Source organism: Neopsephotus bourkii, unplaced genomic scaffold, assembly GCF_033783945.1.
Source record: "Neopsephotus bourkii isolate Nb327-2 ecotype Australia unplaced genomic scaffold, CSIRO-AGI_Nbou_v1 NB_1760, whole genome shotgun sequence".
In the NCBI taxonomy this organism is placed as follows: Eukaryota; Metazoa; Chordata; class Aves; order Psittaciformes; family Psittacidae; genus Neopsephotus; species Neopsephotus bourkii.
This window is the reverse complement of record NW_026902234.1, coordinates 6043649-6063419: the sequence shown is the minus strand read 5'-3', so window position 1 is coordinate 6063419 and position 19771 is coordinate 6043649. Positions and strand designations below refer to the sequence as shown.

Genomic DNA, 19771 nt, shown 5'->3' with positions numbered 1-19771 from the left:
GGCCGCTCAGGCTAAATGCTGTGCATCTCAGCAATTGCTTCTGAAGTCAGATTCCTGCATTGAGCCCTTCCCCTGGAGGATCCTTTCCTTTCACAGGCTGTGCAGGTAGGGGAGCTCCTCCACGCTGAATTTAGCTTTTGTGAACATCTGTCCTTGTCCCAACAGGAGCTGCAGAAGTGCCATGTCACACCAGTCTGAAGGACTGTGTGTGGTAGGTACAGAAACAGCAGGGCGCTTCAACAAGCGCAACAAGGCAGCCACTTCAGTTGAGGGGAACGCTTGGGTGTTTTTCTTATCCCCCCAAGGGTAACTGGATTTATTTGTTGGCACAAATCTGAATGAGCTGGCACATCTGAAATGCATTGGCTTACATTGTGCCAAACTAGATATAATGTAATTTTGTGATTGATTGCAGGAAAACAAATGAAAAAGCCCTTTAAAAAGGAATCTGTAGCAATACAGTTGGAATGAAACAGGGTGCTACAAACTCTACTAAATAATGACAACCTCTTTATCAAAAAAGCTTTATTTCTACAACACTTTTTATAAAGTGTGCTACTAAGTAACAATAATTAAAAAGTCGTGTTGCTTTTGTCCAAGTCTGGCAGTTCCTTTGCTCTTGCTGTTTTACATGAATGGAAGGAAAGCAAGGCTGAGGGAGGAGGACTCAGCCTCACGCAGTGCAGCTGTGTAAGCACCAGCTATAGCAGGGTAAATGGCATTAGTAATCATCATAGTTGACACCTGCTCCATGCCTGAAAGTGTGTGGATTTCGTGGACCAATCGGTGCATCTTCATCATAGTGGTGTTGGTAGTACCCACCGTAGTATTCATTGCGAGCACGCCCTAAGCTGGTCCAGTAGGACATGTCATCCTCAAATTTCTGTGGAAAAAAAAATACTTTCCTAACCTAAACTTCACAACAAAGAGAGAGAAACAGAAATGGTGCAACAGGTTCATTTTGTCTCTTTCAGAAATTCAGATCCTTTGTGTGCTTGTCGAAATGAGATCTTTAGCTCTGTGGGGTCTGTGACTTGTACCTACCTTCTCTATGGAATTTATCAGGGTCCTAAGTGCAGGAATTGTCCTGCCCACATGGGGCTCATCCCAACACCCACTGCCCCCTGTAAAGTGCTTAAACTGAGGCACGCACTGAGCACCTTTAGTTTTTCTATTACCTTTTCCACGGTGGATGATGAAAACCTTTCAATGTTTTGCACTTAAAAATCTAAAGGTTTGGTGCCCCACTTCCCCATGCCTTTAATCAAAATGTCACTGACTGCAGAGTGGGTGCAACAGGCTTTTGCTTTATGCCTGTGATCTTTTGGTTCTCTTTTACATGGGTAAAAATGAAGGTACAGCGCAGCCTTCCAGCTATGGAAATGCAATAAGCAGTTCAATTCTGCTCACAAAAGCAGAGGAAAAACTGTGTGCAAGGATATCAAATACTTGCCAAGCCAAAGCCTTTCCATCTGAATGACTCTTTGGAAATATTTTTGGCTGGGATTTGGAAAAAAAGTTTTGCAAAATACACAAAGGGTAAGCATGGCCCAAGTCCTTTGCTTGGAACAAACAGTTATTTCATTGTTAAAACTGTGTCTTAACACTCAAGAAAACCTACTAAGCAGATTCATTGTATCCCACAACAGGCCTCATTTCAGTCTCCGAAATGCACAGAGGAGAATTTGTCTTATCTACATGGTTTGTCCTTACTACTTCTTGGTATTTGCCCCCAGTCTTTAGCTTCTGATGCATAAAATCACTTTGCCTATTTTCCTGTTCCTATTGGAGGAGGGTGCTATAGCCCTGATGTTAAAAACTCACTTTTATCTGCATAATGCCCAGGGGGTAAAACAAAAAAGTATCCGTCATCTTTTCAGTCCAAGCAAAGGATTATTTTTCTAATTGTTCCAGCTTTGAAAATGAGTGCATTCATCTTCTAAGCAATCCACATAACATGAAGGTCCAAAATGTTCTCCAGCTTGCCTGTGCCAATGCAATCTCATTAAACACATTCATGCAGCTAACAGAAGCCAAAACTTCTGCATCTATAACTACTTTTACCTCTTATTAACATAGAAATTATTCTACATGTGAGACTGCAATAAATGCACATTTTTCACCCTATTTCAGCATCTGTTTGCTAAAGCTTTGTGCAGAGCTGGGAACACTTGATTCCATCCCAGTGTTTTTACAAATTAACTGGGTTAATTATCCTTCCACATCTGAAAGGGGCCTACAAGGATGCTGGGGAGGAACTCTTCCTTAGGGACAGTAGCGACAGGACAAGGGGGAATGGCTTCAGGCAAACAGGGGAAGTTCAGGTTAGATATAAGGAGGAAATTCTTTACTGTAAGGGTGATGAGGCACTGGAATGGGTTGCCCAGGAAAGTTGTGAATGCTCCATCCCTGGCAGTGTTCAAAGCCAGGCTGGACAGAGCCTTGGGTGACATGGTTTAGTGCAAGGTGTCCCTGCCCATGGCAGGGGGGTTGGAACTGGATGATCTTAAGGTCCTTCCCAACCCAAAGCATTCTGTGATTCTCATTTGAAGGGAGGTTGGCTGCACATTATCAAATGGTTTTGCTTTCATGTTTAGAGTCGAGGCACAGCAGCCAGGGCTCACAATGCAGACAGAAGCTGCCTGCATCATGGAGGCCCAGGCACGCAGTAGGTACATATTGTTAGTGCAATTTCACTGAGGAATGCCAATCATGACAAGCTTGGTGTGAATTTCTCAGAGTGTTTAAAAGTAAATTGATAAGGTTGAGGCTGCCAAATTAATTTTCTGAAATATGATTGATTGATTTGGGTCTCACCGCCTGTTTCTCAAAGCAAGCTTTGTTTATACATCCATTTGCAATTTATTAAGCTACATTCAGTCACAGCCAAGACCTCCACACAAAATTCGAATGTCAACTTTTTCTATTAACAAAATAAGAAAGAGTTATCTAACAAATAACAGAGCTTACGTTTCTGTGCAACGTTTGCTACTTTACAAACAGAAACCGCAGTATCTGTGACCAGAAGTGGGGCAGCTTGCCCCCATGGCTGTGCATCCACACTCACAGCCACACACCCTGAAGCTCTACTGACCCTGGAAAGCTTTTTACTCACCGCCTCATCAAATCCCAGGTACAGGAACTGCTGGTACCACTGCTGTACGTCAGGCTGGCTCCTGTCCCACAGCTGGCGCCTCTGCCGTCTCAGGCTGTTTAGGAATGCCTTGGCCGTTGTTTCTTTCACTGACAGCTCAGGCTTCATGGCAACAGGGGCTGAAATTAATCCCCCCCCACCCCAAAAGACATGCCAGGGAATTTTTAGTCATCCTGAGGCTTGCAGCAAGTAAGAAAATGCTTCTCACATTGTGCCATCAACTTTGTGCTTGGCAGCGCAATGTGTGTGACAGCAGTAGCAGTAATAAACCCAGCAACCATTGATGTAATAGGATTCCTCAGCTACACCCGTCCACTTGGACTTTGAAAAGCTGTTCTGAGCTCAAAGACAGAAGCTAAGTGAGGAATTTAAATAAATAAACCCAAACTCAAAGATCATATACACAACGGGTTTGTGCTTTGAGGAGAGGAGACTGGCCTCTGTGCTGCTGTTGCAGAAATGGGAATGGAGATGTGAGATGAAATTAAAAAGCCTGAAGAGCCTGGAGAAATGCTGTTAACTTACTAGGGTGAAGGGAGGCACACATAAAAAGGTAGATTTTTGAATCTGCTGTTTAAAATGTAGCTTTTAAATAACAAGTACTACTAAATGCACTGTATGCCTGAAAATAAAACCCTATCAGGCTTCCACAGGACACTGCTTGGTGGATGCATGGGAATGCCCTCAACCTGCGAGACCCAGATGTGCAATCTGGCTTGCCCCATGCCTAAGGGCCAGCTGTTTTCTATGGCTGCCAGACAAAATTATGTGCCTCTGAAAGGCATGTATGTGAGGACGGGCTAGTCCCCTGCCATGCATGGAAATGATGAAACATGGCATGATGTTTTGTCTTCCCCATGATACAAGAAGCATGTGTATGAATCAGAGGAATGTCTTGCCTTTAGAAGGTTTGCTGCAATGAGGGAGAGACCCAGGAACTTGGACAGGAATTTTTGGAGGATGTGAGGGAAGAGGCTGGGGCAGACAGGGAAGTCAGGTGGAGATGTGAAAACCATTGAAGTAGGAGGTGGGCAGACCCACGGTGGGCAGTGAAGGACTGCAGGGGGAAGGAGATTCAAGAGGTAAAAGTGATTGATAGATGAGTTGTCACAGGAAGAGTGGGAAGCAGCAGGCTGCCCTGCAGTGATGAGTTGGAAACTGATAACTCCCTGTGCGCTCAACCTGGGTGTTATGACTGAGAAGCAGGACTGCTGAACAAACGTCATGTCAGTGAGCCCTGCAAAAGGGACACTGCCGGGGAGGGAGCCAGCACTGTGTACGTAGCCTGCTCGCTTTGGCACACAACTGCAGAAGGGGGGTGAGGCGGGAATTAAGGGGCTATGTATTCCCTCCATCATCAGTGCAAGGCTTTGCAGTTCTCCCTGGTCTAGGCTGTGATGCTTGTGTGCTGCAAAAGCCTTCCTTTGGGAGGTCACTCCCATCAGGGGACCCGAATAAACAAGTGGACTGCTGCTGAGGTACAGGGAGGGTTGCTGTGGCAAGCGGTCACTCCTATCTGCATGCAAGCACTGCAGACTGGTAAGGCAGGGAACCCATGTGCAAGGCTGTGGATGGGACACATGTTTTGGGGCTGGCAAAGAGGTGGTGGGTGACTTAGGGAAAAACCCAGTGGGAAGTCTGGCAGCCTTGCAAAAAGTGGGATTCTGCTCTGTAAGGGATGTAAATTCTTTGCCTTAGACATGGCTGAGGGTAGGACACCAGAACTTCTAGGCCACTTCAGCCTGCCTCCATCTGCTGCAGTGCTGCTTGTCCCCAGCCAGCTCTGTTTCCACACCTTCCCCTCAACCAGCAAGCCATTCGGTGCATCTGCCCACTGGGCCCTTGGCCATCATCTCTCCTGTAGAGAAGCAGTCTTCCAAGAAGGAAGAACACATGGGGCCCAGAGGACAAAAGGAACAAGTCAAGGCATCATGAGCAAGCCCAGTTTGCACATTTTCTTCACTGCACCTGAGCCAGCAGTATTTCTATGTGTTGCAATACCTTGGACAAGATTGTGACTTCCCAGAATAAACCAGCTAAACGCCAACCCGCCATGCGTACACTGGAAAAGGTGGATGCTATACACTGCGCAGAGCAAAATGCCAGCCTACTGCCTGGGGCGGGGAGCCCTGGTTTTCAGAGGGGGCTCTGATGAGGTGAGCCTCCAGCCTTTCCAGTACCACATCCCAAACAGACGTAAGACCCCACCTGGGGTACTGCATGCAGATCTGGGGAACCTCAACATAAAAAGGACATGGCCCTCTTGGAGCAAGTCCAGAGAAGGGTTACAAAGATGACCAGAGAGCTGGAGCACTTCTGCTATGAAGACAGGCTGAGACAGTTCATCGTGGAGAAGAGAAGGCTTCAGGTACACTTTATAGCAGCTTTCCAGTACCTAAAGGGGGCCTTTAGAAGAGGCTGGAGAGGGGCTTTTTGCAAGGGTGTGACAGAACAAGAGAGAATGGCTTTAAACTGAAAGAGGGGAGATTTAGATTAGGTATTAGAAAGAAGCTCTTCCCTGCGAGGGTGGTGAGGCACTGGCACAGGTTGCGCAGAGAAGCTGTGTCTGCCCCATCCCTGGCAGTGTTCAAGGCCAGGTTGGACAGGGCTTTGAGCAACCTGGTCTAGTGAACGGTGTTCCTGACCATGGCAGGGGGGTGGAACTAGGTAATCACTAAGGCCCCTTCCAACCCAAACCATTCTCTGGTTCTAGCTGGGTGGCTTTTGGTACGGCATGCGGAGAGAGCAGCTGTGTGCTACCAGCTTTGAACCAGGCACTTGTCCACTGTTCCTCTGGCTGTCTGCCTTGAGCTGTAAATTCAGTGGCAACATGTTGGCAGCTTTGACTGACATCAGCTGACTAAAGGAAAAATAAGGGGAAGCACTTCACTGTCTCTTCACTTACCTTCCCGTTTCTGAAGCATCTCTTTAAGCTTATTCCCCCTTGACACATCTAGACAAGTAAAAATAAAACACATACATTTACTAAGAAAGAAAAGGCAAAAAAAAAAAAAGTTTACATCTCAGAGAACACTGAAAGTATTTTTGTCATAGCTTCAGACCAAGAGCCAGAACTCTGTGGCATGTTTCTCCCACTGCCTCCCTTTGCTCCCATTTCCCCGATCCAGCACACCATACACTGCAGGGAAGCTTCTGACATCCTCTCCCCAGCTTTTCTTGGCAAGAAAACCCCGATGGTGGCCTCTTCACCAATTAAATCATATTTTTCAGCAGAAGACTGTAACCAGTGCCAGTATTGTGACACAGTGTGCAGGCAGCACAGTAACCCTGGGAACCCCAGGTCACTGAGCGAGGGGCATGCCAATGACCTGGCTACTTCAGATCTGTGCCTTGGCAGCCTGTCACAAAGCACACCAAAGCTGTTCCTACTGAAGCCCTTTCTCAGAAGGGATCCAACGCTTTAGCCCACTGCCAGGCAATGCAACAGATCTGACCTGCAAGAGCTCTGCTCTGGAAAACAAGCTCTTTAAAAGAAAATGCTCAATTTGCACAGGTTTTAGAATCATAGAACCATAGAATAGTTAGGGTTGGAAAGGACCTTAAGATCATCAAGTTCCAACCCCCCTGACATGTGCAGGGACACCTCGCTCTAAACCATATCACCCAAGGCGTGACTGAAGGCGTTCACTCATGCAGGACACGCGGGGAAGGCTCCTTCTTCTCCCCAGGACGCGTCGGGTTGTGTTTTCCCTCCCTGCATCCCGCACCCATCCCGTACCCCGTCCCGGCCTCGGGCGCTCACTCACCGGGAGCTGCGCAGAGCAGCGGGAGGAGGAGGAGGAGGAAGAGGAGGGAGGCCCCGGGCAGGGCTCCGCGGGGACACGGCGGCAGCATGGCAGCGGCGAGACACCTGGGCTGGAGGAGACGGGAGGATGAGGATGGGGATGGGGATGGAGACGGAGCAGAGGGAAGGGGCGCTCTGACCCGCCCCGGCCCGACGCCACGGGGTGGGGCGGAGAGGCGGCAGAAGTGAGTGGGGGGGGAACGAGGACAGCCGCTTCAGGTCGGGGATCACCCGGTAGCCAGCGGCGGGTTTGCCACTTCCCAGCAGTGATTTTGTTTTGTGGTTACACATAATCCAGTGCAACCGGTAAAGACCTTTCAGCGATTCATGCAGGGTTTTCTCACAGGGAATTAAAACATAGCGGTAGCACATCATTTGGCACTTCTGTATGTATAAAGACAGTTTGTCACTCGGCTGGAACAGCAAAGGGAAATTCAGAGGTTGTCTTGGTGGAAAAACGAATCAGAATCAACCAAAGGTGATCCAGTTCAAGGTTTTTTCTCTCTCCCTTCCTCCCACTCACCCCACTCTCCCCCCCCTCCCCCCCCAAGACCCCAGTGTACATCAATACATTTTAACTGGTCAGCTCTAAAAATAATTCTGATTTCTTTTTCTGTATATAGACAAGTTTAACTTATAGCAAAACTCAGGGACCAAAAGCCAAACTCACAAACTATATAAAACTCCTTGTTCAGCAGTATTATAATTAATGGTGCATAAACTTAACTCTGTCTCTTCCTAATTCAGATTTAAGTTTCTCTCTGTGAATTCCCTGTCTCTCTGCTTCAGAAACAGCCCAGATGAAACAAAGCATAGTGAAATCCTTGCCCATGCTCGGACACAAGCCTCTCTCTTCCACCCCAGCACTGACTCACAACACTCAGGGGATGGTTACGGGCATCTCGCCTGCTGCTGAAGCTGTGCCAGGGTACAGAGGCACACAGGAGGGACACAGGGGAAAGCCAGGGTGAGCAGGGGTGAGCTGGGCTCTCTCTGTAACCTACTTGTGAGAAATCTGGCAAGCGCAGAAGGCTTGGCTCCCTGATCCAAGGGCTGCTTCCAGATTGGTTACAGATGAAGATATACACACACAGTGTACATATTGTAATTCTATAGAAATATGTGCATTGAATACATGTGTGCATATATACGTATACGTGCATGTGTGGTGAGGGAGCTGTGCACAGGTGTGGCACCTCCCTGTGATGAGATGTGGAGCCCGTCAGTGTTATTTCAGGCACAGCTGAGTGTGGTGGTGGGACAAGATCCTATGCCTGACTTTACCACTCACAGTAAAATACAGAAACAGCACCAGCAAGGGCTGATCCCTCAGCAGTGTCCCACCCACAGCCTGATCATTGCTTCAGGTGACTGCTTCTGACTGCCCCACACATCTTTTCCCTTGTGAAAAAGTACTTAGAGCTGCACCCGAAGTGTTCCTTCTTCTTCCTTCCATCCCCCAGCACCCTCAGGGTTATGCTCAGGCCTCTCTGCCCATCACAGTTGAAGTAACACCAGCAACAGCTTGAAAAACCAACGCAGTCACTCCAGCCAAAGTGCCCTTTGGTCTCTGTGAGAGCCACAGCTTTGGAGGGCAGAGCAGGAGGCAGCAGCACCTTCCAGGCTCTTGTCTGTGATGGAAGCACTCTCATAGAAGTCCTCAGTTCAGTGCAAATGGGAATCAAAACTAGCTTGCCCTTTCTGTCACTGCTTTTGAGTGGTTTCTTTCCACAGCCCCATGTATAAAGTGTCAGCAGATTTAACGGCATGTGCTGGAGCAAACACCCCTTCTTCTGAATCAATACACTCTTTCATCAGCTTAACGTTGACAGCCTCTTTACTAAAACCACCTGAGGTTTCTGAATGACTAGTTGCAGAATATAGCTAGAAGGGACAGCAGGGAAGAGCACATATGGAAGGCTACATGAAACAGCCATGATGTAGATAATTTTGAAAGCCAAGGTGATAACACATGAATATTTATGGTCTACTGCTATACTGGTAATGGCAGAGGGTGTTGTTTTCACCTGACTAGTTTGTAACAAGCCTTTTGTGGGAACTGGGATTCTGCAGAACTTCAGGTACTTGGTGCCTCTGGGCCAAAAGAATACAAAACACAAAACCTCCTCTGGATACCAAATATAACACCATGATTCAAGAAATTACAGATGTAAAATGCTATCTGGTGAAACCCAGGGAACAGATTGACTCAAGGGCAAGGTTATTGTAGAAAATCATTGCCCTAGTGGTGGAAGAAGTGATTGGCAGAAGAATAGAATGCTCAGGGTTAAACTGAGTGCAGTATCTTCCCAGAAGAGGTCACTTTGTCAGTTCAGGGGATGAAAGTTTTAGACATAAAGAAAGAAGCTGAGTAAAAATGTAACACCACTTCTTTTCAAAGGCAGTGGTGAAAGGTGGCTGATATTTTTCCAGTAACAATCTTTATGTGTGTTCCAGCTTGATTTAAGGACTGAGGCAGTGTTGCCCTCCTGTTGTAGGAAGACATTTCTTTCTGCTGAGCTTGCAACTCCTGCATCATGATCGGAAGTGTTTACCTTCAAGTGAGTATCCCTGTTTGTTGTCACACCTGCAGTACCCCTTTCTGTTATTCGTCATGTAAACCCACAGCCTCTGTACATGTGACTTGGGTTCTGCAGTGTTTTGCTGGGATCTCTCCATCAGCAGTGACATCACACTTTCTAAAACATCTCCTTCTTTAGCATGAAGGAGGTAATGCTTGTCTTAGGGCTTAGTTTGCCTCTGCTGGCACACCAGCGCTGGGAGCTCTCTGCCAGCACGACTGTGCAACACCCCTAAGGGCTCTAGGTAAGCAAGTCTGCACTAATGACACCATTTCCTTAAATGTCTTTCATCACCACTGATGACAATGGTAGACTCTTGGTGTTGAAGCGTTATTGGAAGATGTTAACTAATGTTGTCAGCAGGAGTGTTCCCCAGACAGCTCGAGGATGAGTGGTGAGCAGGGCATGGTGTGAAGTTCCATCAAGTCGCTTAACGTAATGGGGACCACTAGTTGGAGGGATGCTGTAGCAGGATAGCAGGATGGAGCTGGTGGAGAGACACACTGGAGCCAGAGAAATCCCAATTGCTGAGCCTACTGCTGGCCAGTATTGCTCTTGGAGCCTGCAGGACTTGGTGTGTATTATCTGGGATAAGCAAAGAAGATCCAAGCTGATTTAGTAAATATATCAGCAACTCACTGTGTGTTTGGTGACCGCTTAGGCGACCCCATTTCATCTGTGGGATCTCTGAGCTCATGCCTAGTAGTTTTAAACCCAGTGGCTTCTACAGGTAGATAAAGTGGGCATGTGTGGCTGTTTAACTGATCTGAACTAGATGAGGGGTGGGGAAATCTCGGCCTCAAAACATCACTGAATTTTTGTTAGATTTTTTTAATTATTATTGTACATTTTGCCTAAAATTAAGTACTGAGAGATGCCTGAGTAGCAGAGACACCTCTGCTTTTGCATCTCATCACAGTAGCTGTTGAGAGAACTGTGGTGTACTCATTAAAAGGTAAGAGATAGTATCAGTAATGGCCATTCAAGGATATTCAGTAATTCAGAGCACAAAAAAAAATTGTGTCAAAATGATTGATCTTAGTTTCTTTCCTTCTTCTTTTAGTAGGCGTCACAATTTCAAGCATTTCAACACAATAATGTTCTTAAATGCAGTGTACATTAAATATTTATACAATCACAGGAGTCCCAAAGCTGGATTTTCAAGTTAAAAAACATAAGACGTGATAAAATATTATGACCTGGCACCAGCATAATTTTGTAGGCAAATAGATAAACTGGAAATCAGCCAGGGACTGCAGGAGATGACACTTCATCTTCTCACAATGAAGCACCATGAAAATTTTAATGATCCACTAAAACAACCCGTTTGATCAAGAATGCGGCAGCACTGAACAGCACTCCCAACACCCAGAAAATGACTATTTTCTGCTACGTGAGGTTTTTACAGACTCTCCCAGCCATATTAGCCCAGTCACAAGCCTTAGGACAGAGGCATTTGGCATTCCAGATTGTTTTCTGCAGCCTCTTCCAAGAAAACCGCAGGAGTCATGTTTCCCTTCCAAACAGAAGTCAACAATCAGTTCTTCCCAAAACATTTTGAGATTCATACTATTTTTTCCACTGCTCCAGAGACCTCCTGATAATGACAGGACCAGGCCGAAGTCCTAGGACAAACACCTTTCCTTTAGCTAAAGTTTAATTTTTGCTTGCTATGAGTCTTGCTGGCCTTGACACATGGCTGGGACACATTTCATCCGTTGTGTCTCAACAGGTTGCATCGCTACTTTGGTCCATGTTAGCAACAAATATTATTGTTTATATTTTCCATAGAAAAACCCTTAAAACACGGTCTTTCTTTTTTTTTCCCTCCATGTTTGGCTATTGATAATATTTTTTGCACCTTCTGGCTGACCCTGTCAGATAAGAAATGGTTTCTGTTGGTCTGTCCATCCTCCTCCCTTCACTAACTGGCAAGGCTTTTCTGCCCTCACTACAGAATTAACCTCTCGTAATAAGCACAGTGAGAAGCAGATTAGTTGGGCAACATTATCTGATCATGGCTGCCTCCTTTTGGGAAAGGGATTAAAAAAAATTCTCTCTCTATCAATTCCTTCTCCTTTTTTGCTGCATCCAGTGTATCTTTAGGGTAAATCTGGAAGTATACGTCAGGTCTGTAATTCAGATCTAATAGGAAAGGAGGTAGAGACAGATTGTAGGACATTACAACATGTCTTTTTACGGTGGCCTGATTTTATTCAAATCACTCTTCCTTTTACTGCTGTCTCTTGGGACAATTTGTGCTTGAAAATATTTTTTATGAACACTAATTCCTGAGCTATTTCTGACTTGTTTTTATTCCCTCACTGTCCTACACTCACATTATTATTATTCACATCCAGAATGCATGCACGCTAGTTAAAAACAAATGAACCAACAAGCAAAAAACCCCCAAAACAACAAAAACCCCAAACACGTCAAATGAGTTGCAAGATTAGTAAATGCAAAGTCTTAAAAATCTTAAATTTAGCAATTTGGTTTTAGCATCCCTCTGCCTACACATTACTCTGTCTTAATGGTTTGTACACACTGTTCTTTCCCCAAAACTCTGGGCTTACTCATGGAGTGGGTGCCACTCATATAATAAAATAAAGCTATCTGGATACTACATTATGTCATCAGTGACCACAGCTATTCAGGGATAAAGCCCTTTCCTGAAGGGTGTCCCATACCACCATCCACTGGCACGGTTTTCCTGTCTTCCCAGGTCCCCAACCAAGTCTTCACCACAGGAACAGTATTTCCTCCCTCTTGCTTCACTAGAGAGCTGGTTTGCACCATCATGGCAGAAACTACAAGACCAGGGGAAGCTGTGAAGAGCTTCTTGCAAGCCCAGTCACCTTCAAACACTTGGGCACCTTCGTCATGGCTGGAAAAATACATCTCTCCTCACCCCTGCAGCTCTAAACCCCTTCGTAGAGCAGTGCACACGAGTGTCTTTCTTTGTGAAGAGTATTACCAGAGAAGCCAGCCTTTCCAACACCCAGTTCAGTACCTTATGATAAATCCAGCACAAACTGGAGGGTGGCTGGAAACCCAGTTGTGCTTGCCCTAGGCAGCTGCCTTACCCTTAAGAGCTTAAGTCAATGTGGTGGCTTGCTATCACCAAGATGGCAAAGTCTCTCTGCCCCTGCTACCTCATCCTCCCCTCCCTTACAAGCACTGGCTCTAATACTTTTTGGAGCCAATTCAGTTTGATAAAAAGGCAGACCCAGTTTACTTGTGCTGTGTTAGTTACCTTAAGGACTACTGAGATGTGATGGCTCAGGTAGGTGATTTGCGAGAGCTGAGGCCAAGAAGGAGGTGGGAGAGTACGGCCAGAGTGGGAATGTGGTGGAACTGGTGAAATAGAACTTCTTCGCTTGGCAGAGGACAGTATTATGTCTACCACATCCTAAGGAATAGCTGCATTTGGGCTCACTTGATCCTTCTTAAACATTATCCCAAGAGCAGGACAGGTGTGGAGAGAGGGGCAACCTGAACTCACACTGATCCCATCCCACCTGAGCAGCCCAGTCAGGTCACTTCCTCCTCCTGTCTCACATTTGAGGCCTTTAGCAGTGCCTACAACTGGTCCTTGCAGGCCAGTGTGGTGTCTTCATGACTCCTCAGTGATGACTCGGATGCCTGTTAAATCTGGGCATGGTTCACAGTGGATTTCTGCCAATGCAGGGTAGTTTGCTAGCAGAACACATCTGCATGTTAAGGAGCAAAGGTCTTGAGACAGTGACAGGACAGCTCTACCCAAGGTTTTCTTCCCTGTACCTATGTCCCTTCAGCCCCAGCAGCAATATATGACAGTTTGGGTGGCAGGGCAAGCCCTAGACATCTCTGCTGCAACCTCACCATTGTGGACGTAAACCTCAGAGATCTGCAGGGACACAGCCCACATGCCCTGAGCATGTGCGTTAGAACTAATTTGTTTTTAATTGGCAATGGGAGAAAGTGGGTGCATTTTCATGGGAAGGAAAAGGGGAGCATCCCCAACTGCTGCTGATATTGCTCAGTCTGAATCCTGTTTCAAGGCACAGGAGCCAGCACATTGCCTGAAGGCTGCCAGGCTTTCTCAGCATAAACAGAACAAACTGCTTTCCCTGGCCTGCCTTCTCAGGCAGATAGGAAACACATGGGCTGAAACTTACAGCAGCACTGCCAGCCTGCCCGAGGCAGTACCCTGGTACACAAACGGACTGCCCAAATGGTTGAAACATGGCAAAGTCACCTGCAGTGAAGGGCAGGTGATTGCTCACTCCTCAGGTCGAACACAAGCCTTTGGGAGCCTTAATAACAGGTAGTACGTCCCAGCTTGGAGTACAATTCTCAGCTTATCAGAGCAGAAACCTCACTTGTCTTCCTGACATTATCATGTGTGACCTTACACCTCTCTTGATCTGCTCTGTGGCTGCTCTCGCTGGCTCTGCTTTGTACCTGGGCTTTCCAATTCACCAGTGCCTTGCCTGAGCCCTGCCTGTGAACAAGCCTGTGCCTCCTCTTGTCTGGTTTTGGATTACCTTTCTGATTTACAGTTCGGTTTCTTTCCAGGAGAATGCACTTTCTGTAGTCTCTTTGTGCTGCTGCTGCTTGCTGCTGCTCAGTAACACCTTTAATCTTCCTGTGTGAAGCCCCACTGCACCCGGCTGTCCTTGGATGCCACTGACTTCAAAGGGAGTGTGTACTAACCTGGCAGCATAATGGCTGAGGGGAACAGAGATTTGAGGGGATGTTTTTTGCTTGTTGTGATCATTTAGGTGTGTCTGCCGCAAGCACTCATGCACACATATATTTTTAATCACAAAAGCCCTACAGAATCCCATTTGTCTGTGAAAGAGTAAATTCCAGTCTGCTGTTGCTATGCATGGATCTTGAAAAATGCCATCATACAGACGCTCCTCTGGAAAAGCAGGAGCTTCATCCCTGGCTCTTTGCTCTCCTATAGTTGTTTTTGTTGGATGGCAGAGGAACACCGTTGGGCTCTGATCCCAAAGCCTGGCACAGAACCTGACCCATGTCACAGCAGGGCCCATTAGCTCTATGTTAATAGGGCTTCATGACTTCTAAACTCACACTGGCTGTCCTTCACCCAAGCAGAAGAACCTGCCTGCGTTTGTTGATGTAGACAGGCCTCTGAAGTCCCTGCTAGCTCCTCTAGGCATTGACATAATTGCTCTTACACCCTGGAGCTCTTGCCGTAAGGGATGGCTGTGGCATAGAGGAGCTAATATGCTACTGTCCATCTCCAGATTGAGGTTTCCTCTGCTTCAGAAATGACCTGGTGGGCAAAACAGCCCTGTTTTGAGCCAGATCACTCAGTCTGGGGCCAAATCAAATACGGACTTTAACAAGAAAGCTTATCTGCTTCAGAAATAGGGATTCTGAAACTGCATCTACTCAAGGTGGGGTGATCTGCCAAAACTGAAGTCTTTTGCCTCCTCCTTTCAGAAGACCTGCTATTGTAAACCTTCATGACCAACTCCTTGTTTTTAGAGAAGACCGAGATGATTTTTGCTTTAAAGAGCATTTTCCTGCTTTAACATCTCTTCACACCCTGCATGGCAGATCTGTAGTACTCTTTGTAATGGAGGGACAGTGACTGCCTTTCTATTAGCTAACCACTAAATGGTGTCCCTAAGCACCACACCTACGAGCCTTTCAAGTACCACCAGAGATGGTGACTCCACCACTTCCCTGGGCAGCGGGGAGGAGATGGGTGCAGATAGGAGGCTTGCTGCCTTTTTTCAACAAAGAGAAAACTGGGGCAGCACAGAGACTTTGAAGCAAGCAGTAACCAATATGTGAGCCCTTTTTTCAGAGACCTAGGAGGCTCGCTGCTGTGAGCAAATGAACAAGAAGAATCCTGGTGTTGCTGCTTCAAATACAGCAACTGTCCCTGGGTTTAGTAAAGTCAACACTTTACCGTTGATTCTTTCATATGAAATCTGTGTCATGGGGTTTGGATTGGCCATTTAATGAGGAATAATGTTTCACTGAATAATAAAAAGCAAGCCCAGTATAACCAAATCACAGAATCGTCAAAAAGCCACTACATATGCCCATAGAAAAGTTTTTCCATAGTACTAACTTTACATGACTTCATAATTTATTTTGTAATTTAAACAAGCCAAACTGAAATGTTTAGAGAGGAAGAAGAGAAAACCACAGAAAAAAAAAAAAAAAGAACAGAAACATGCAGCAGAAAGAAGAGGGAAATACATAGCATAAACAGGACCTTATATCTAAAAAAAAAAAAAAGAGCAAATATTATAAGCTATCTGTTTTAGTAAAGAAGCCAAAACCCTCAGATCTGCACTACTGTCACCATTCCTACAGAGTTCCCACTGAACCTACAATCTTAATATGTGAAACAATCCATCAGTCTCCCCTAGCTATGGAGAGATAGCTGCCCAAAGCACAGATTAATTTCCCTGCAAGTGCACAGATGACTCCAGGCTAGGCTAAAAAAAAAAAGAAACTAAAACAAAGGCTGACAGAATATGTTCATTTTGGTGTCATTATGAACAAATTCCACCTCTTCTTACTTCATCAGAGGTTTCTCTCCCATATTCATCTCTTGTTTCCATTTAAACATCATATATTTCCATTTAAAAATAAGCTCTCACACACACAGATCTAAACTCTTAGGTTTGAATAAACAATACCAACCAGGAATATGATCCAAAGATCTATGCATATTCTCTTCATAGCATTATATCGAAAAATGTGTTTGCCTTTTTTCTTCCCAGACTATGTAAGCTGCTTCAGGAATAAATTATCCAGAATGATCTGAGGCTGAATTTGTGACAAAAACAATTACAGTTATGAAACGTATTCTGTTTACTAATATTTACAGTCTGCGTATGGGTGATGCATATGCAGGTAGTGGAGCAGCCTCTCTTCTAGAGTGTTTGTGTCCTAATTGGATGTGTAATGGGCTCAGAGTCTAACTTCTGAGGGGAAATATCAGATGGGTGTTAACAAGCATATGGAAGGTATAAGACATTTTTCTTGGACAGCACTGGAACAACTTCAAAAGGATTGTCTCGGACTATGTGGCTCTTTCTTAATCAAGGGAAGGGTTTTGGTTTTTTTCCTTGCTAAAAGACAAGTCTCTGTCACAAGTACTCTTCTTGATCCAGAAACATGAGTTTATATAGGGATGTCAGAGGATCTGAATTATGCAGGTGATCAGGCCAGACTGATGTCTTCTAGCCTTAAAATCAATGCATCACTCTTGGATGTGAAAGGAAGGAAAAGTAAAAAAGGCGGTTGGAGTTTGTACATTTACTAATCACCTATGAAATTGATTCCTCTGACTTTATACAAAAATGTCAGCTGAAGCCAACTTTCCTTCAACCTAACAGTTACTATTTTCCCATCAATTGCACAGCAGTAGCTTCAGGCAATATCTGAAGGTCAATGGTTGACAACAGTGCTACAAGGAGCGGAGGAGTTGCAGGTAAGCAACAGAGCAGGCAAAGGCTGATGGTGTAGCAGATCAGAAAGACTAAGGTGCAAGAGCAGGACCCAATTCTGCAAATTACATTGACTTCCAGAAGTTAAAAACTCGTGCTTGTGCCTCCTGCTGAGGAGGAAAGCTGTGTGGTGAGTGGTAAGGATACTCTCTGTAAGCACAGCCTTCACAAAGCAGAGTAACAAAGATGCGCATTTTCTCATCACTGCACTGAGACCCAAGCATCAGACTGAGTGACTGGCATAGGGATGGACTTATGTAACACCTTATCCTTCCTATAACTGAAAACCCAGGCTTGATCCATACTCCGTTAACTGTTCAGCTCCAAAGGTTTCAGCATCTTTTCTCAGTAGCCACACTTGGTGATCAATATCCTCAGAGGCCGTTAACAGAGCCTTAAAGGCATCCCATTTGTGTCTGATCTCCACATATCCACATTAGTATTCACAGAGAATTAAGCCATATTAAAAAAAAAGACATTTAAGTATGAGACCTGTAAATAATACCTGAATAGATATATGCATAGACAGAGTATCAGTGTGTTGCAATACCCAAATGAACATGCAGGAGAGAAGCCCTGGGAAATAGCAGACACCGCACATTTTCTTCCAGACAACCCTTCTGTCCATCATTAAGTCTTGTCTATAGCAAGTCAAGCCAAACACAGCATGCAAAAATTCCTGTATTCCAGCCTTGCTAAATAAATGTGGTTTTTTTCATATTGTTTTTTAATGGCAGATGTTTCCTTTTGAATCTTTTTGTACTAACATAGGTCATTCTACTGTCACCTTAAAATTCTGCACGTCTACATGAATGCAGGTGAATAAACTGCAATGGTCAAACTTATAGACAAATGAATAGACACCAGCATGACAACTGTTTTTGAAAACAGTGTCTGTCCATCACTGTTCCCTCTACTTAGTAAGAGACTATGTTCTTCCACCATACCCTTATATTAAGAACTTTTAACCAGCTAGATTCCTAAAACTGCTAAGACTCAGACTTATTTTCGGAGAGTGCATTAGGCATTTGTTTGAGGCCAACGACATAACTTGGCCTAAAACAAGACTTTGGTAGGTCTTGGCAAGAGTACAGTTCAAAGAGTTTAGAAGTCCATACCTCATTTAACCATATGCTTCCAAATGGCAAACACAAAGCAGGCTGCCTTGTCCCCAGTCTGCCTGCCCAGCCTGCCAGCACAGCACTTCCCTGCATGGCTGCGTTAGTCAGAGGAGTGGTGAATTGTCACTTCTGGCCATTTCAATCAGTCCAGCCAGAGGAACGCCACAGCTGGGCTGGGACACACGTGCCCTGGGGCCACTACAGCTACAACTGCAGCGCTCTTCTGGCAAAGCACAGCTTCTGCAGCTCTGGCTGAAGTCCTCAGGCTATGTCTCTGGACTATGAGCTGGTAAAAAAGAGTCTTGGAGGGGTGCAACCTAGTTTTTACAAACATATTAACTGATGATCAGATTTGCTTGCTTTCAGGAGTCACAGTGAAGCTGAGCTACTCAATTGTCAAGTTTGCTTTCCTTAAAAATACTTTCCCTTAACTCCCCAAACATGGCATTCTTAATTGCACCTATAAATTACTTCTCCAGTCCTCTTGTGAAGCAACATGAAAGGCAAGTTTTGAAACAGAACCTGGCAAATCTACAGAAGTACATAAACCATAACACATCTGTGCTACAAACTGCAGCCTTCACTGAAGTAGTCATTTTTAGCGATTCCTTGTTGTTCAGCTGCAATAAAGAAAATATTAAGAAGCAAACAAATAGCATTACCAGAGACTCTGCTGATATCCCTCTATGTCTACTTACTTCTAATATTTTCAACCTTTGCATCTGCTACGGAGTGTGCATTCACATCCCCGTGAGCACACACACGCATGCACGGACGGACAAAGAGAATCCTTCCAGCAAGGAAAATACCCTGCGTGTATCACTGAGGGCTAAAACATTTCTTTACAACACCTTGCAGCTGTTTTCAGGGCAGGAGTAAGACACCACAATAACTTTTTCTAAAGAACACTGACATGTTTCTGACATTCCTCCCCTTCCTCCAGCAAACAAATATTTCATCGGTTTACCTTTAAAATAATATGCTTCCTGTCTCCTTCCCCAAAGCCTGGCCAGAAGAAATGACCTTTCCTGCCACAGAACAAGTTTCTCTTTATTTCAGCGTGTCTTGCCTCCTGCAAGCAGGGCAAGAAGTGACCAAGGCTGCTAGCGCAGGAGCCACAGGACTGCTGGGGATGCTGGGCGTGAAAAGCGCGTTTATTCTGCCTCTCCCGAATCCCAGCCCCTTGGCTGCGGGTGTCTGCCAAGCACTCCTTGGACCAAGTGTGGAGAATCACATTTCTGCTTAATCAGGCCGGCTGCCTGGAGAAAGATGATTGCAAGCAGATGTACCCGTGTTCTCATATGAAAGGAATTTGGGCTTTTGTGCCGGCTGTACGATGAGCGACTGGCCACATGAAGTATTTTAGTGCTCTTTAATTTCTTGCAGGTGCTGGGAGCCCGTATGTGCTGGTGAAGCAGAGCATCCAGGAGGTGCATGGAGGGGTGGCTCACTTAGGGTCAGCAGGAGAGCCTGAGGGAGAAGGCATGGCTGCAGGCTCACCTTACTGCAGGAAACAAGGCTCCTTTTTGTAAAGATCCGTGCTCCAGGTAAATGCCAGTCATGCTCAAAACTGCACAGCAGCAAAACTATGTTTTATTCCAGGTGCAATGTTTTTTCCTCCT

General features: G+C 45.5%; 1 protein-coding gene across 1 annotated transcript; it reads right to left on the bottom strand.

Moving 5' to 3' along the window:
• Positions 1 to 507: 507 nt before the first annotated feature.
• Positions 508 to 19285, bottom strand: ECRG4 (ECRG4 augurin precursor). Its single transcript, XM_061377626.1, has 5 exons — positions 19117 to 19285; positions 6922 to 7030; positions 6060 to 6107; positions 3116 to 3273; positions 508 to 883 (listed from the first exon to the last, which is right to left on the bottom strand). The coding sequence occupies exons 2-5, from the start codon at positions 7007 to 7009 to the stop codon at positions 722 to 724; spliced, it is 456 nt and encodes a 151-aa protein (XP_061233610.1). The 5' UTR covers positions 7010 to 7030; positions 19117 to 19285; the 3' UTR covers positions 508 to 721.
• Between the last annotated feature and the right edge of the window lie 486 nt (positions 19286 to 19771).

Excerpts from the sequence above, each read along its gene's own strand:
- ECRG4 (XM_061377626.1), bottom strand. The coding sequence starts at position 7,009 with ATGCTGCCGCCGTGTCCCCGCGGAGCCCTGCCCGGGGCCTCCCTCCTC. Across the intron at positions 3,274-6,059 it reads GATGCTTCAGAAACGGGAAG|CCCCTGTTGCCATGAAGCCT; the intron begins GTAAGTGAAGAG and ends GATTAATTTCAG. Across the intron at positions 884-3,115 it reads ACCTGGGATTTGATGAGGCG|AAATTTGAGGATGACATGTC; the intron begins GTGAGTAAAAAG and ends TTTTTTCCACAG.